The sequence below is a fragment of the Epithele typhae genome, assembly GCF_022376455.1.
Source record: "Epithele typhae strain CBS 203.58 chromosome Unknown BXZ73scaffold_56, whole genome shotgun sequence".
In the NCBI taxonomy this organism is placed as follows: Eukaryota; Fungi; Basidiomycota; class Agaricomycetes; order Polyporales; family Epitheliaceae; genus Epithele; species Epithele typhae.
In genome coordinates, this window is record NW_025954247.1 from 140,470 (window position 1) to 155,981 (window position 15,512).

The window sequence follows — 15,512 nt, forward strand, 5'->3', positions numbered from 1 at the left end:
CGACCACGTCCATGGAGGTTAGCAGGTACAGCGCCCGGGGCCGTACTGCCGACCAGTGATTGCACACGCAAGCTATTCTGCCATGGCTCGCGCGCACTACGCTCGCGCTTGGCGACCATAGGAACGGGAAACGAGACGAGCGAGGGCCGCAGCAGTGCCCAAGCTCGCACTCAGACCGGCGGCGGCAAGAGAAGACCACGCGAAGACCGCGGAAGGCCAGAACAGTCGGAGGTTACACGGACAAGCTTGCGATCGAGGTCGACCTGAATATGCGCGGACGGCGTCCGCGCCTTCGAACTTTCAACGTTCGCGTTCTGTCGCCGCGACTTCCTGCACGAGGTGGCAGGAGTCTAATCTGCCATGCCAGAGTTCACGACAGATGCTCCCATACTGATCGGGGATCAAGGTGAGATGTCCTGTGAACAGGCAGGTATCGGCTTTCGGAGGCGACGGTACAACCGTCCGAACAGCGATCGTGCATACTAGACGCATGTCAGATCGCTTGGAAATGCGTGAGACGTTGAAAGGCTCATGGGACGCGAACTTGAGTGAGAGACCAGAAGCTACGGTCGAGAGGACTGCACGATGTGATGTGGGTCGGGATGAGCATGAGAGTCGTGCGGTCGGTGGCATGTGGCTGTTGATAATCACTGAAGTAAAGGCATCCAGATCTTGATTTACACTCCGCTGGACGGTCAGCGCTCCGAGGGCAGACAGACGCCTGCTCGGTTGCTCCTGAACGCTTTGGCCTCTCGCCGTTGACCACCCCGGCCGCGCGCGGGCTGCGACTCGGAGTCCTGGCGTTCTGCGAGCCCTCGAGCCACGAGGCGTGGCTTATCGCCCGCCTTCTAGTTGACGCTCTCACGGGGACGTCGCCGCTTGTTGCGGTGGCGTCCACCCCCCCAGACGCAAGCTGAGGGCGACGTCCATTCCATTCCGGGTCGTTGCACTGGCGGTGATAGCCGAGATGTATGCATCTGCAACGACCCGAAAAACGCCTCCAGCTGACGGTATGTTCTACGGTCGTCCGACTTCCTTTCATCGCTCACGCTATTTGCAGCTTTTCGGCCCACCATGACGGCCGAGCGCACGCATCGCCCACTGCGTGATACCGGGGGCCTATTCTCAGCGTCCTTGCGCGGCAGCGACTCGCTCATTTGTAACCCTCGGTGCGTCCGCAGTGCGGCCCGCCTCGAACCCTAATTGTCAGCGCACAACCCTTTCGCATTTACAATTCCGAAGCCGAGCGCGCCCCGCGAACCGCGAGACGACCGCCCGCAGGTGCAGACGCACATACCACCGTGCCCACGATGACGTGAAGCCCATCCACCGTCCCGAACAGGTAGCTCGCGGGCTTGCCGCCGTCCGCGTTCGCTTGCACACCAAACTCTTGGGGCGTCAGAACCGTCGGGATGCATTTATACAAGCCCTCGCTCTGTGCTGGGGTGCCATCCCTCCGGCTCGTCCGCTCGCCTCCCTCGCCTTCGAGTTCAACCTCGTCCTTGCTGCTTCTTACGCCCCCCATGGCCGTGCAGTTCGCCCCCATTACCCCCAGCAAGCTCAGGGATGAGCTCCTCACTCACCCTCTCATGCTCTCCGTCGGCAGTCTTAGTCTGTCGACCTTCATGTCACGCTCGATATACGGCATGATCGACTGGAGACCTGTGAGTTATCATGCTCTCTCACCGCGCCTCCTCAATGCCCATCTTGCTGACTGCCCACCCACACCCCTTTCCTTTGCGACCCTGCTGCGTCGTAGGTACTCATCTGTGTCGCCTCAGACATCCTCGCCATCGGGATGGACCATTATTTCGACCAAGCACCGATGCTCTCCTACGCACTCAAGACAGGCAACAGCGAGATGACCTCCATCTTCCGCCAGGCGAAGATGCTCCTGTACTCCAACGCACTCCTCCTTCTCCTCGCTCTTGCGGTCTCCCCGCCCTGGACATGGGCGATGGTTGCCATCTTTTTCGGCCCTGCCTTCGTCTGGGATTTCAAGCTCTTCGTTTTCGGCGGCCAAAAGAAGCCCAAGAAGAGCGTCAGCGAGGAGGCACAGAAGCCGAAGCCGAAGTCCAGCGACAAGCCAGCGTTTACGATCAAGAGAATCCCCGGCATGAAAGCGGTCCTCATCGGTATTATCAGAGGGTGCGTCTTCGCCTGACGTCTCTGCGTGTTCTGGACTCCGGAACTGACGCGGGTACAGATGCGGAACCTTCGCGATTGTGAACTCCATCCTCTCCCGGTCCCTGCCTGCAGGCGCGCAGGTCCTAACATCTGGAACCCCACACAGATTATCGTGTGGTCTACCATCAACCGTGCGGCACATGCTGTAAGCCCCAACCTCCGTTGATCTATGGAAACCCTAACAAGCCTCCCGCGCGCGCAGGTCATGGCAGACGTGCGGACTTCCACGAGGACTGGGAGAAGCAAGTGCCGACGATCCCCGTCCTCCTCAAGTCCGTCTTCCGCACCAAGCTCCTCCTCACCGCCGTGCACCTCTTCACCACCTTCCTGTACTCATACAACCCGTACATCGTCTTCGCCTCCCTCTACGCGACCGTCCTCGTCTGGTTCCTCGACGAGAACTCGCCCCGCGGGTTCTACCGGCTCAGCTTCCACTCACAGACGCTGACCGCCGTGCTCTACGGCGCCGTCGAGGCCACGAAGTGGTACACGTCGTATCAGTCGATGTGAGCCGACATCGGATCCCGAACGTCTCGGATCTGGTGGAGCGGGGCGCGTCGCCGGCGCGATGCAGCTGCGGTGCAGGGTTCGCGTTCCGTACCCTCTTGCGGTCACGGAGCTTCTCCGGGTTTCGCTCCTACCGGCGTGATGGGGCATTTTCTGGCGGGTGCGCCGTGCCCGCGTGTCTTCTGTAGCTTGTGTAACGAATTTAGGTTCCTCATGTATCGACCACATATTGAGTAGAGTCTAGACGGAATGCTATATATGCAATTTTGTATCTCCTCCTTTCCTGACGCCAGCCGACTCTTGGTCCGCTCTCTTTACATGTTTTCATGTGGTCCCGGTCAGAAGGTCGGCGGAGGTCCGAGCCACTGTATAATACTCCCAGGAAATTCACGCCGTGAGCAGAGTGAACTTTCTTGGGCGTTCGCGCGGAATCAGTAGCGGACGAGCGCGCCCGGCGTCAAATCTGGTTGATAGCGTGGCCGCGCCGATCCCTTTGCAGTCGCCCGTGCGTGAACGACCGCCCCCGTTTGTCGTATGTTTGTTCCGCCGACCACGAGTCCCGAGCGCGCAGGGCCGCGAGGCTTATTTTTAGCAGTGTTGCACCGGACCGGGCGCGCGCCGCATTCAGTCGCGCGCGAGGGGCCGGCGGCGAGAAGCTCTGGTCGCGCGCCAGGACGTCGAGTGGTGCGATCGACGGCCGCGCTAGGCACCGCGCTTGCCGCGCGCGGGTTGAGTCTCGAGTCTCGACGTCGAGAGGCCGATGCCGCATGCGACCGGGGCGCGGCGAGGCTTGATCGTCCGCGTGCCGCAGGCCCCGACGCGCGACCGCATGAGTGTGCAGGAATGACTGTCGGTGCCGAGCCTAGCCTATCCTGGCGCTGCAGGGGCGATGGGGGCAGGAGGGCGGGGAGGCGGCGCGCACGAGGGTGGTACGACGGCCCCGCTCGCGCTCGCGCGGTGAAATCGGCTTTGTTGAGGTGGGGTGAAATGGCTCGGTGAGCGAGTGTCGTGGGTGTTCGTCAGGCCAGGTGAGAATGGATTGGCTTGAGAGGAGCTGCGGGGTTTCGCGGTGGGCAGGGCCCTACTACGCCCATCTTGCAGCCTGTGGTCGACGCAGCATGGGCGCCAGTCTGGGACCTCCGCCCGCGCCGGCGCAGAGTACTGCCCCTCGCGCTCACGGATTGCGTCAGCGGAGGGCGGAGTTGCTTCATGCGTCTGGTGTGGCAGCGACAAGGTCGACGCTTGCGTGTAGACAGCCTTCTCCGACCTAGATGCTTTGATAGCGGACGCCCCCGGAGTGGCAACGTCGTAGGTGAGATGCAGAAAAACCACACGCGGAACGCATGGACCGCAGGCGAGTCGTGACGGTCTGTCTGATCACTCGATTCCACGCACATCGCGGACATTATTCTGCAGAGTGAGATCAAGATGTCCGTAACATGGACCGGAGACTCACCGGGCAGGGCGCATGCAGTCGGCGCCTGTGGTGAGAACCCATCCTGAGCTTCCCACCAACGCCGGCGAGATCTTCCGTCAACGGTGGGCGTGGGCCCGCGGAGGACAAGCGCGGACAAACCTCGCGGGCGCACGGGATGAGGTCGGCGTGTGGCAAAGGTCGTGCACCGCTCGGCTGACAATCTTTGAATCTCCGGTGCAACGGCGAGATCCCATCGAGCAGAGCGCAGCGTGGTGGCGCAAAGTGACCACGCTGGGGCCACGCGGCTAGCCTCATGGTGACTCGATGATGCAATGTACAATCGGTGTGGTTCCCATTTAATTGCTGAGTTTCAAGCCTGGCCTATCCATGAGAGAAATGGGGAAGTGGAGTATCAACAGCTGTCGAATGCGCAACGGAGTTCCTGCTGAAATTAGCACCACTAAATCCAAGTCGAGTCCGTAAATAAAGATGTACAGGGATGAGAGGCCTTGAGAGTGGGTGGAAATTTCCAGAGAGGGAAGGACTTATTGGCGACAGAGGTCAATGCCGTGTATTTTTTTGCCTGTAGGATTCCTCATGAATGTCTGGCCACCTGAAAGAGTTGAGATGCGCATTTGCGATACATGTCAATTGACCGCCATTCCAGACGCTTGGACACTGAGATAGCACGTCTGCAGCTACACCCGATTAAACTGCAACACTAGACTTGTTTCCCAATACGTCATAGACTCGGACTAGAAGCTCAGATCAGTGATCAGACGAGGGTGCCACCGCGTCGCTACACTCACCAGTGCACTGTTCCATTGCTCTCGAAACACCCACACGTAATTCTTTGGCAATCTTCCACGGCACCTGGCCCCCACTTGGAAAGGCCAATTCGAATACCAACGCCTGCGTATGTGAACGATTCAATGTCGTGACACGGCAGCGAATGCTGAGTATATGCACTCACTCTGACTCTCAACTGGGCAATTATGTATTACGTGTGGGTATCTTGCTCACACGGGCTGTAAAATGTCGCGCTTGACAGATGGGCGTGATCATTTTGATTTTCACGATAGAAGCAGTTTGCAGGTGACGAACCACTTACATGAGCGCCCGAGCTTTCAACCGTTAGGATAGAGGCGCCCATACCACGTGGTACTGCTTGGCGTCATTTGGATTGTGGCACAGGCACACCCAATCGGGTAGCGGGACGCTACGCTACGTCCACCAACCTCCTCAAGCACCGAAATTCAAGGTGAGTATCGCTGTTTACGCTCTGGGAGGCCGAGATGTTGCAGCATTGGCCAGTTGGGATGGTTGGGAACATTTTGAGGGTCAAATTGGGGTGGAATCGGCACGGGAAGAGGATGGATGGATCGGACATGTTGCGGATGCCGGATCGCTCTTGTGCTTGCAGCGACTAACGCTCTCTATCTCCCGTCCCTTCTGCATTGCAGATGGTGAGTGTCTACGCCCTCATCACATCCGCGGATTTTGACTGGGCCGTTCTGGAGTGTAGAAGGTCGAGATCGACTCCTTCTCCGGCTACCGTATCTACCCCTCGAAGGGTCGTCTCTTCGTCCGCGGGGACAACAAGGTCCGCGACCATCCTCCCAAAACTTCTCCCGTTCCTCCTCACGCTGGCGTTCTCCGTACAGATCTTCCGCTTCTCCACCTCCAAGAATGAGTCGCTCTTCCTCCAACGCAAGAACCCTCGTAAGATCGCCTGGACGCAGGTGTACCGCCGCATGCACAAGAAGGGTATCACGGAGGAAGTCGCCAAGAAGCGCTCCCGCAAGACCGTGAAGCATCAGCGCGGTATCGTCGGTGCCGACCTCGCCACCATCGCCGCGCGGAGGTCCCAGACCGCGGCTATCCGTACCCAGCAAAGGACAGCGGCCATCCAGAAGGCGAAGGCCGAGAAGAAGGCCAAGGAGGACAAGAAGGAGAAGGCTGCGAAGGTAAGTCTCGTCCTAGTTTACCCTCTTGCTTTGTGGCCTCATGCATCTTGCTTGCAGCCCGCGCGTGCACCTACCGCTCAGCCCCGCGTATCGAAGCAGGGCATGAAGGGTGGCAAGGGCGGTCGCTAAACTGTACTCTCACCGGTCCTCTCACTTTATGACACATGCTTTCGACTCTTCGCCACGCACAAAATGTATAGGTCTAGCATGCCCCCACCACCCCTCGATGTTATGTTATTGCATGCCCGATGACTTGCATTGTATTAGAATGTGCGACGGGTGATCTAACGGTTCTTGTAGGAGTAAGGGTCTTAAATCCATCCTCGACTTTTAGAGGCAGCCAGCTTGAATTCTCCAGACTCATCCTCCGAGGTGCGCCCATAATGCGATCGATAGTGATGGTTCTGACGTCTATACACAGCGGTATCTGTGCCCACTCACTGCTCCCAGCATTCGTCCGCTTTGAAGTGCGGTAGAGTCTCGGATTCGTCAAAGGATTCGCCATTTGCAAACAAGATTGGCGACGGGGGAATAACGGTAAGCATCATGAACGTCATAGTCGAAGCTACAGCCGGGCTAAGCGTTGCCTATCGGAAGCCCGACGGTGTGAACTCCGTGGTTTCTGCCCATGTGATGTGCGTACCTGCCCCGCTCGTGCTTCTGGTGGCCCCGTCGGCGCGGTGGACATTCGGATGGACGCACGATGGATGGCTGTCCCATCAACGTGACCCGCTTAGAAAGGCTCACTGACATGGCCCGACCACTCACGTTGCAGTTCTCCTTCGGCTACTGTATTTAGATCTGAGAGCCCGTTTATCGTGAATTCGGTCGCGGTACTTAAAGCCAGCTCTCGTTCAGCGTAGTCCGCGGACGACCCGGGCCCTCTCCACAAGGTGCGCTCCAACCTCGCGCTACACACTCTGGCGAATTCGGTCGACTCTCAAGCCCACGTCAAAAGGCTCACGCCATGGTCAACTTCGCCATCCTCGCCGGGGGCTACACCTCCTTCGTCGTCTCGTACCTCTTCAACTCGCACACCAACACCCTCTCCATTCTCAACCAGTCTCCGACGGGGGCGAACCCCTCGTGGATCGCTCTCCACCCCACGAACAAGAGCGTGCTCTAGTACGTCACTCGGCTTCTCTTCCCAGACGGTCCGCGTGCTAACACGGCGCAGTGCCGTGAACGAAGGCACCCAAGGAGCACTCCAGTCGTTCCTTATTGGAGCGAACGGTCAGCTGTCCAGCGCCATCGACACCATCAGCTCGGACGGCGATAGCCCCGCCTTCACGACGCCGCTCTCGACGGGCCAGGTTGCCATTATGAACGTACGCAACGCCTGCTGCAATGCGTGCGCCGCGGGGAAGCTCATACGTGGTATTTCACTGGCAGTACAACTCGGGCAATGGGGAAATCATTCCAACGGTGAAGGGGAACCCGCTGGAGTTTTCTAGCGACTTCACGCCCATCAAGTTCAATGCACCTGTCTCGCATCCTCACATGGCCTACGAGTACGGCTCGGAGGTCTTCATCCCGGACTTGGTATGTCGCTTCGGGTTGTTCCCATTGTTCTGAGCTAACGGCACTGGGCTCCTCCCAGGGTGCCGACAAGGTCTGGCGTCTCACCGAAAAGGGCTCTCCGGGCAATTGGGTCGTCCATGGCCAGATCGACCAGCCCACCGGGAGTGGCCCTCGTCACATTGCCATCCGGGGTGCGTGTCACCCATAGCGCGCATCCTGGAAACTAGTCTCTGATACATCCCTAACCTTGCAGGCAACACGCTCTACACCCTCCACGAGCTCGCGAGCACCCTCACGCAGCAGACAATCCCGCCCGCGCCGAATGGCACCGTCGCGGCCACCGTCGCGAGTTTCAACATCACCCCGCCCGGGCTGCCCGCCGGCGCCGCGATGGCCGCCGCGGAGATCCTCGTCACCGAGACGTCGCCCTCGTTCCCGGAGCCGTTCATCTACGTCTCGAACCGGAACACGGGCGTGCAGGACCCGCGCGGGGACGCGATCGCGATCTTCCGGGTCGAGCCCGCGCTCGAGCTCCTCGGCTGGGTGTTCACCGGGCTCGACCAGATCCGCGGGATGCAGCTCGGCGGGCCGGAGAAGGAGTTCTTGATCGCGAGCGGTGTGGCCGGGGACGGGGGCACGGTGGTGTTGAAGCGCACGGATGGGGGCAAGAACATGACGCTGCTCGTGCGCAACACGGAGATCCCGACGCGGACGAGCTTTGTGTGGCTGAACTGAGAGAGGGAAGGGGAGGGAGTGGGCGTCGACGTACAGACAGCCTTTCTAGGTACAGATGATACGTGCTTTCGAGACCAATCTCGCTCTTGTGCCTCTGGGCTGATGCTGGACTCACCCTCCAGGCGTTGGCGCTGTCCTGCGAACACGTCGCGTGCAGTTCTGACGTCCAAAGGGGTGAGGCATTTGTTGGCTATACTGGCCGTCGTCGAGACCCCGAAGATGAGATGAAGAAATCCGGGTTCCTGCTCTGGCGCCCTGCAGTCCGACCAGGCTCAGTGAGGCGAAGCTGAAGGAGTACGCGTACTGCGGGCAGGGGTTGGCAGGCGCGGAGGTGCGCGCGGGGGACCGCGCCTGAGCCGGTGGATACCGACGGGAAGGAGACGTCGCTGTTTGGGATGCTCTCTCCTGCCGCGCACAGTGCACAGGATCTTGGTCTTGGCCAGCACACTGACAAACTTGGTCTTGGAAGTAGCTGAAGTCGTCAGCACTCTACCCAGCGCGGTTGAAGTACGGATCCCTATCTATCAGCACGCGGTCCCCAGTGTTCACGTCAAGGTCAACGGAGCGAACTACCACGACAACGGCGGCTGGTTCGGACGTGGGCAGTGCTGGGTTAGCGGCGGCGCCTCGGAGGAAGTTGTTGTGGTGCGGCCGGACTTCGGGAATACTTCTCTAAGACCGTTTAGCTCTTGTCCCTCTTGACTCCATGCTAGACAGACTGAAAAATAGTGGGTGAAACATCCACTACGTACGTAGTGGAATACTCGCCAGTGCCATATCCGGGCCGGACAGTGGTATCTCTGTGCTGGCAGAACCGCGCGCCGAGAAGGCACAGCAATGACCATGTACTAACAGCCTCAGTCGGAGCCAGAACCCGTTTTCGACTTATTTCCAGACTTCATCGACGTCTCGTTCGGCATTCCCTCTGCGGCGCGGACTTATTCCGGCTGTAAGACTAACAAGTTCTTGACTCAGCACTGAGCAGCAGCTTATCATCGACATCACGCTCTGCGGTCACCGAAAAATTGCTCAAGTCTCTCCACATCTTTCAAAGTACGAACATCGAGGGAATGATGATGGTGTGCAACTTGAACGTTAAGTTGGACCTGCCGCGCATACAGTGGGACGTGGATTCGATACTCGCGGAACAAGCAACTGAAAGGGCACGCAAGGATGAGGCTCAAACTTTGGAGGAATATTGAACGCCCCCTTGACCCCTGGTCACCATAATATCTCTCGCGTTCGGTATGTCCTTCTGTCGGCAAACCCGGCTACGAACTTAGGTTGATTGTTATCGGTGTTATAGGGACTACTGTGGGTCCTGGCCCCTGGGATTTGAGACCACTTCGCCGCCCAAGAAGCAGCCTGGTTTCACGTGGGCGCGGGGGGGACGCAGGAAACGATTGGCCAGATGGTGCTCGGAACTCAAGTATCGCGGGTCTCGACGCGGCCTTGTGCTCCTTGGGTGCGCAACCTTGTGTTAGTACGCGTGTCCCTGGCGCTCGGTCTGCGGTCGCCACTCGGAGTTCGCCGTACGGATGCGCCGCGCGAGGATATACTCCCTCCTCCCTCACCCTCTCTCTCCCACCATCCCACCATCTCGCCCTCAACTGTGCATTCCTGTCCATGCGGCACATCAACTGCTCCCCAGCCGCAACCCAACCCACCCCTTCATCCATCGGCCGCCTAAACGACGGCGGTGGCAACATACTCTCTTCCGGGCAATGAACAGACGCTTTGAAAACAGCCCTTGTCGCCCCCAAGCCCCTCCTGTTGCAGCGTCGCCCTCGCCGGCGCGCACGCGGTACGTCGAAGGTGAACATATTCCATCAGCGCACGCCGCTGCTACTCACGCTGACTACTCACTAGGACCGGTGGCGTACCCCACGAGGTCAGCTCCTGTCACTTTCCTCGCCCAACGCCGAGGATCTGGCGTCGCTCGCACTGCGCTGTCCCTTATTGCCAGATGGGCAGGCGAGAGACAGGTTTCGCGCCGCATCGCACGGGGTGTCCGAGACGTACCCCCCTGGTACGGTTGGCGAGTTCTGCGCTCTCTCTCTCTCATGCCTATGTTTATACCTGCTTCTGACACTGTGTCTCTGCTGACAACGGGACAGGTGGCGCGCATGGGCCCGATAAACGGGCGCCGCTCCACGAAGCTTCGTACGCTCCGCCTTCAACAGTTTCTAGTAGCCGTCCTGTGCCTCAACGTAAATATTTATACTCATCTGATTCTCGGACGACGGAGGTCCTTACGACCTCCGTTTAAAACGCCTCCCGAGGTACCTGAGGAGGCTTCTCCATGGCCCCCGGGACCAGTACTCGTCCCTCGCGCGGCTGCCAGGGAACCAACATACGATCACATGTTAGCACCAAATTCATACAGTGTGATATCGATATGACTGCTCGACCGTTACAGGTATACTCATCGAGAATTCAAAAACTAAAAAGCCATCGCTTTGAGACATTAAACAGGGACCATGGCCGCTGCTCACGCTATGAAGTGCCCGTGAAGACCTGCCTGGAAGGATATAGCTTGGAGTACAGAGTAGGCAGGGCTAGGCTCTGCAGAAGACGAAAGTGTACCGACCCAGAGGCTTTTGTGGACCTTCGTGAGATAACTAGTAACGTCGCGAAAGGCGTCGGCTTGTCGTGTGCCTTTGCAGGACATTCAAAGCGATCAAGCACTAGAAGCTTGTCGTGATGCGCGTTCTCAATCTGGCAGATGCGTATGCTGGGACGTATCCGGCCCGTCTCCGAACAGAGACCGGTACTCACGGAGGCCAGCTTGTGCGGTGCCTGTACCTCTGCATCTCGTCCCCGCCGGCAGCATGGGAGATGAATCGATGATGGAGGTGCGCCGAGAAGATGCCGGCGCCCTTCGCCGGCGTCGTCGACAAGAGCGCGCGCGCCCCGCTTGGCCCCCTTCCTTAGCGCCGGTTTACTGAGTCCCAACCTCCAGCTCACTGATGTCAGTTGCAGACTTAAACTCGTGACTGCGATCTACCATGCCCAACAAATCTTTCCTCTGTCAATCAGTCGCTTCGCGACCCAGGCATTCGCGCTCCCACTCGGATCCGTGGCGTCCTGAAAGAAGACTCTACAGCGTCCATAAATATGGTGCCTGCGAAGAGATTGAGGTCCGGGCGCACTGCGCAGCCAACGACTTCTGATATCATTCAATATCCTCACAAGAAGCCTTCCCGCAAACTAAGAATCCTGTGTCGGACGCCCAGGGCGGTACCCACCCATAGTCGACGTTGACGAACGGCCTTGGTGAACTTATGCTCAAGATTCTACGTTCCTGAAGACCCTCGCCGTAAGCAGTACCGTCCGAGATCGTGCCGTGTCCCACCTTCTGACAACATGCCTGTTCTAGCTCGTTCTTTTACTTCGCATCGCCGACGAGTGCGCCGCTGGCCGCCCACAAAGATGGGCGCGGTGGTAAAGTTCGTGCCCGAGAGGCTTCGAACGTGCGGGCGGTACAGCAGAGCGCTGTTCCCGCGCGCTGTCTTGCCGTGGACACCGGCGGGTCATGTCTGTGAACGGCCGGGTGCGGAATGATACATAACGGAGGGCCGCAGGAGTCGCGTTTCTGGTGCCCCAACGATGGTCGTGATCACGCTCGACAACACCCTGGGCGCTGCCTTCATTGGTGCGTTCACCATTCTCGACTTCCTCAGGCTTCTCACAAGGGTTGTTCTCTAGGCTCCACACTGACCTCGATGTGAGTGGCTTGATTCTGCGTCGTCGCTCTGGCTGACGCTCCTCGCAGCCTTTATGGTCTTACCACGGTTCAGACCGCGACGTACTACACGCGCAATCCGGGAGACCTTCCGATTTGGAAACTCACGGTTCGTCCTCTTCCTCCCGACGAGGGTCCACGCGAAACTTACATTTGGTACCTTTCAAGGTTGGGATTCTATGGTTCGTCATCGATCACGCCGAACGTATTTTAAATATTCCTCATGCTCTGGAAGGGTACTGGATACCGTGCATACGGCGCTCGTGGCACACATCGTTTACTTCTACGGTGTGACGCATTACGGGAACGTGTTGATCATTTCCAAACCTATATGGTGAGTTCGAAACTCCGAGGATGGTGAAAAAGTGGATTGATCGCCCAATTCTCTAACAGGAGCATTGGAGTCAGTTTCACAATTCACCAGGCTAATCATGCAGTGCGTCTTACCTAGTGCTTCTATGCAGGCACAGCTGTTTGTTGCGGTATGTTTCAACCGTCGAGTATCTGACTATGTATGCTTACCGTCAGCCCTATGCGCAGACTTTTATGGACTCCATCATCAGGGGGTACGTACAATCCACCTTCACGGCATCAGGCTCTCGAATGGTTACTCAAACACGCCCACCCAGCGTGTTTGGCTATCGGATATGGAAATGTATGTGTTCAGTGAATGCTGCTCTGGACTTGATCGCCGCTTGACACGAAACTATATAGTATCAAACAGAAAGCACGGAATATCGGTGGTTTCTGTGCGTAGTGCATACGTGCTCGCAGCGCCTGCATACTGATCAAGCCCCAGATCTTGTTCATATTGTCAGCTGTAACGACAGGTGAGTGTGTTTGTAGGATTTCCTGCTTTCCAAAGGCCTCAAGTTTCCCATTGCAGGCACGGGAATTGGTGAGCATGAGATATGTTCGACGAGGATTATATGTCTCACTATCACACCTGTTCAGCATACGGGATCAAAAGGTAAGTGATATCGGTCACTCCGTCATTTTACATGGACACTAAGGAAGAGGGATGTGCCATACAGTTACCAGGTCACCGGATTTGAGGAGTTCCTCAACGTCGAGGTACGTGCAATCACATAAATCCCGGACGCATCTGACACTAATCTTGCATCGTGGCAACAGTGGCTGGGGTGCTGGGGTCTGGTGATGATTGTCTTAACAGACGTTGCGTACGCTGCGGTCCTGTGGTACTTGCTCTCCGTTCGGCGAAGCGGAAATAAGAAGTGAGTGCTTCCTTCGTACTTCCTCTCGCCTCCAATCTCATACCTTTGCAGAATGGCAATGGACGGTGTCGTTCAGACACTAATGTTGTACGCGATCAACACTGGGGGTTTGGTTGCGTGAGTCCTCACTTTACCCGCCGATCAGCTGCACGTTCATATTTTCGGACCAGGGTTTGTGCCATTGGATGCTTGATTGCTGTGAGCGTCGCTCGCCATGCCCTATAACTGAGGACGTGCTAATATGACGTGCCTCCCCAGTTCGTCTCCGCCCCCAACACCTTCATTTACATCGCGATCTACTTCATCCTCCCCAAACGTGCGTCCCCTCCCGGATCCTTCGCACCGTCCCACGCTAACCTCATCCAATCAGTGCTCATGAACGCGCTCCTGATGACCTTCAACACGCGCGAGTCTCTTCGGGACCGCATGGCACAGGGCGGGGTCATCCACCTCTCCGGGCTCTCGTCTGCCGCGTCGGACCGGCCGAGCGCGGGGCACAGCTCGGGCGGGATCCGCGCGCGGACGATGGAGGAGGGCTCGGTGGGGTCCCGCGCGCCGAAGCCGCCGTCGGGGGTGCTCGTCATCTCGCATGAGACGAAGGGGTCAGAGTTTGAGGGGGAGCCCTTTTGAGCGGGCCCGAGAGGTGGATAGGAGGCAGTGCCGGGGACGTATATATTTGTGGATTGTCGTCGTACGTATAGATGTATATACATGTCCGATGAAAAGCGACATCAGAGCAAAGTGTATACCTTGCCATCCAGCCGCGGGGAAGACCACAGGGAATCGCATCTTCACTGTTTTGGACCCCAGCAGAGCGATCTTCCATCGGCATCCGTTCGACCTTCGGCATCACGCTGACATTCTCCCCGGGATTCGCACGCTCGGAGTAACATCCAGGGGCACCTTGACGCGAAGCAGGGCCTGAAGCTTCGACTGGGAACCGGGGCGCCGCGCACCCACGAGCGTGGGGCGGCACCACGTACCCAGACTGCTCCCCGTCCAAACGGTGTGCCTCGTGGTCTACGAAGTGCGCCGCGGCGCAGTGCACGCCAAGGGCCTCTTCTCTTCCTCGTGCACCACCCGCAGACGATGCAGAACGCGGGACAGTGCCAGGCGTCGTCCACGTACACGACGAGGACGCGGCCAGTGCAAAGCTGCAGGGGCTGGGGGCTGTCGGCGCGCGACGCGGAGCAGTCTCCAGTCGGCGTCGATGTCCTCGACGGAGGAGGAGGAGGAAGACCAACCCGGCTTGAAGGGAGCGGAACGGCGCGTGGCGGTGATGCGGTTGAGTCCGTCGAGCGGGAGACCTAGGCATCACTGATCGGGGTGCGTGCGGTACGGAGGGTGAGCGGAGATGTAGATGGTGTGTTCTTCTATTTCCATGCTGATGTGAATGTCCGTCGGTATCTTCTTTTGGAAACCGGGTTGAACGGCAAGCGATGCGACCTGCCCCGACGACGTAGCAGAATGGGTTCCATCCGCTGAGACGCTGGGTCGAAAATTTCATGAAAATCGGGCCGTGCCGCTGGTGAGTGCAACACATATCCCCGAGAGCGTAGTCGTGCCCGATGACGATGGCGCGAATTTTGCCGCAGATGCCGTGCGGTGAGACATATTGCGGGTGCCCTGAAGGTGTCTTGTTTATAATGCAAACGATCGCAGATTGTCAGTAATGGGGACACATATTACTCACCCAGGAGCTCCGACCATAGAATACATACGACTTGAGTGGGAAAAATGGTGTGGCAGAGGGCTTGAATTGAACGGATTGGTTCCCATTCTTATACGATGGGCAGTCGCAAGTCTTGGGGCGCGATCTCGTGGATTTTTCATGGTATGCAGTCGCGTCTCGACGCCCTAGCCCATGCAAAAAGGAATGATCGGCCGACTTCTTCATGATCTCCTCTTGAAGGCGGTAAAACGCGTCGTTGCCTTCGCCGTAGAGGGTCGGCGTGTTGATTCCAGACAAGGAGTACGCCCGATCCTCAGCTCGGGTCATCTCGCGATCGGCGGCCCAAGACATGCGCGCAGCGACGTTCAACTCGGTGCTATTTGTTTCGAAGCGGAGGACAGAGGCGGGATGGGGGCCACCTGGGTCTGAAACTTGATGTCCGCGAGGTCGTTCTTTGTCCCTACGGGTGTCCAGTCCTTGGCTAGGAATACGAGAGTCTTCGGAGCTAGGAGCCTTGGCATCTATC

At 58.2% G+C, this 15,512-nt stretch overlaps 4 protein-coding genes across 4 annotated transcripts; all 4 read left to right on the forward strand.

Moving 5' to 3' along the window:
* Positions 1–1,523: 1,523 nt before the first annotated feature.
* BXZ73DRAFT_80238 (uncharacterized protein) lies at positions 1,524–2,697 on the forward strand (the record flags this gene model as incomplete). The annotated part of the gene is made up of 4 exons (XM_048023239.1): positions 1,524–1,664; positions 1,760–2,148; positions 2,260–2,332; positions 2,374–2,697. 4 exons carry the CDS (start codon positions 1,524–1,526, stop codon positions 2,695–2,697), a joined length of 927 nt encoding a protein of 308 aa, XP_047874356.1.
* A 2,939-nt stretch (positions 2,698–5,636) lies between these two features.
* BXZ73DRAFT_52326 (60S ribosomal protein L24) lies at positions 5,637–6,207 on the forward strand (the record flags this gene model as incomplete). Its single annotated transcript, XM_048020790.1, has 3 exons — positions 5,637–5,714; positions 5,776–6,078; positions 6,136–6,207. Coding segments are annotated over 3 exons (453 nt in total), but the record flags the coding sequence as incomplete, so codon positions are not given.
* An 838-nt stretch (positions 6,208–7,045) lies between these two features.
* Positions 7,046–8,334, forward strand: BXZ73DRAFT_52421 (putative isomerase YbhE; the record flags this gene model as incomplete). The annotated part of the gene is made up of 5 exons (XM_048020812.1): positions 7,046–7,203; positions 7,256–7,406; positions 7,471–7,620; positions 7,679–7,790; positions 7,853–8,334. The coding sequence occupies 5 exons, from the start codon at positions 7,046–7,048 to the stop codon at positions 8,332–8,334; spliced, it is 1,053 nt and encodes a 350-aa protein (XP_047874358.1).
* Positions 8,335–11,943: 3,609 nt separating this feature from the next.
* BXZ73DRAFT_104824 (uncharacterized protein) lies at positions 11,944–13,944 on the forward strand (the record flags this gene model as incomplete). Its single annotated transcript, XM_048016029.1, has 19 exons — positions 11,944–11,989; positions 12,043–12,061; positions 12,110–12,188; positions 12,248–12,261; positions 12,315–12,413; positions 12,473–12,482; positions 12,544–12,561; positions 12,620–12,645; positions 12,709–12,734; positions 12,794–12,828; positions 12,879–12,909; positions 12,966–12,977; positions 13,034–13,049; positions 13,114–13,153; positions 13,214–13,314; positions 13,366–13,431; positions 13,485–13,512; positions 13,573–13,630; positions 13,685–13,944. 19 exons carry the CDS (start codon positions 11,944–11,946, stop codon positions 13,942–13,944), a joined length of 984 nt encoding a protein of 327 aa, XP_047874359.1.
* Positions 13,945–15,512: the final 1,568 nt, after the last annotated feature.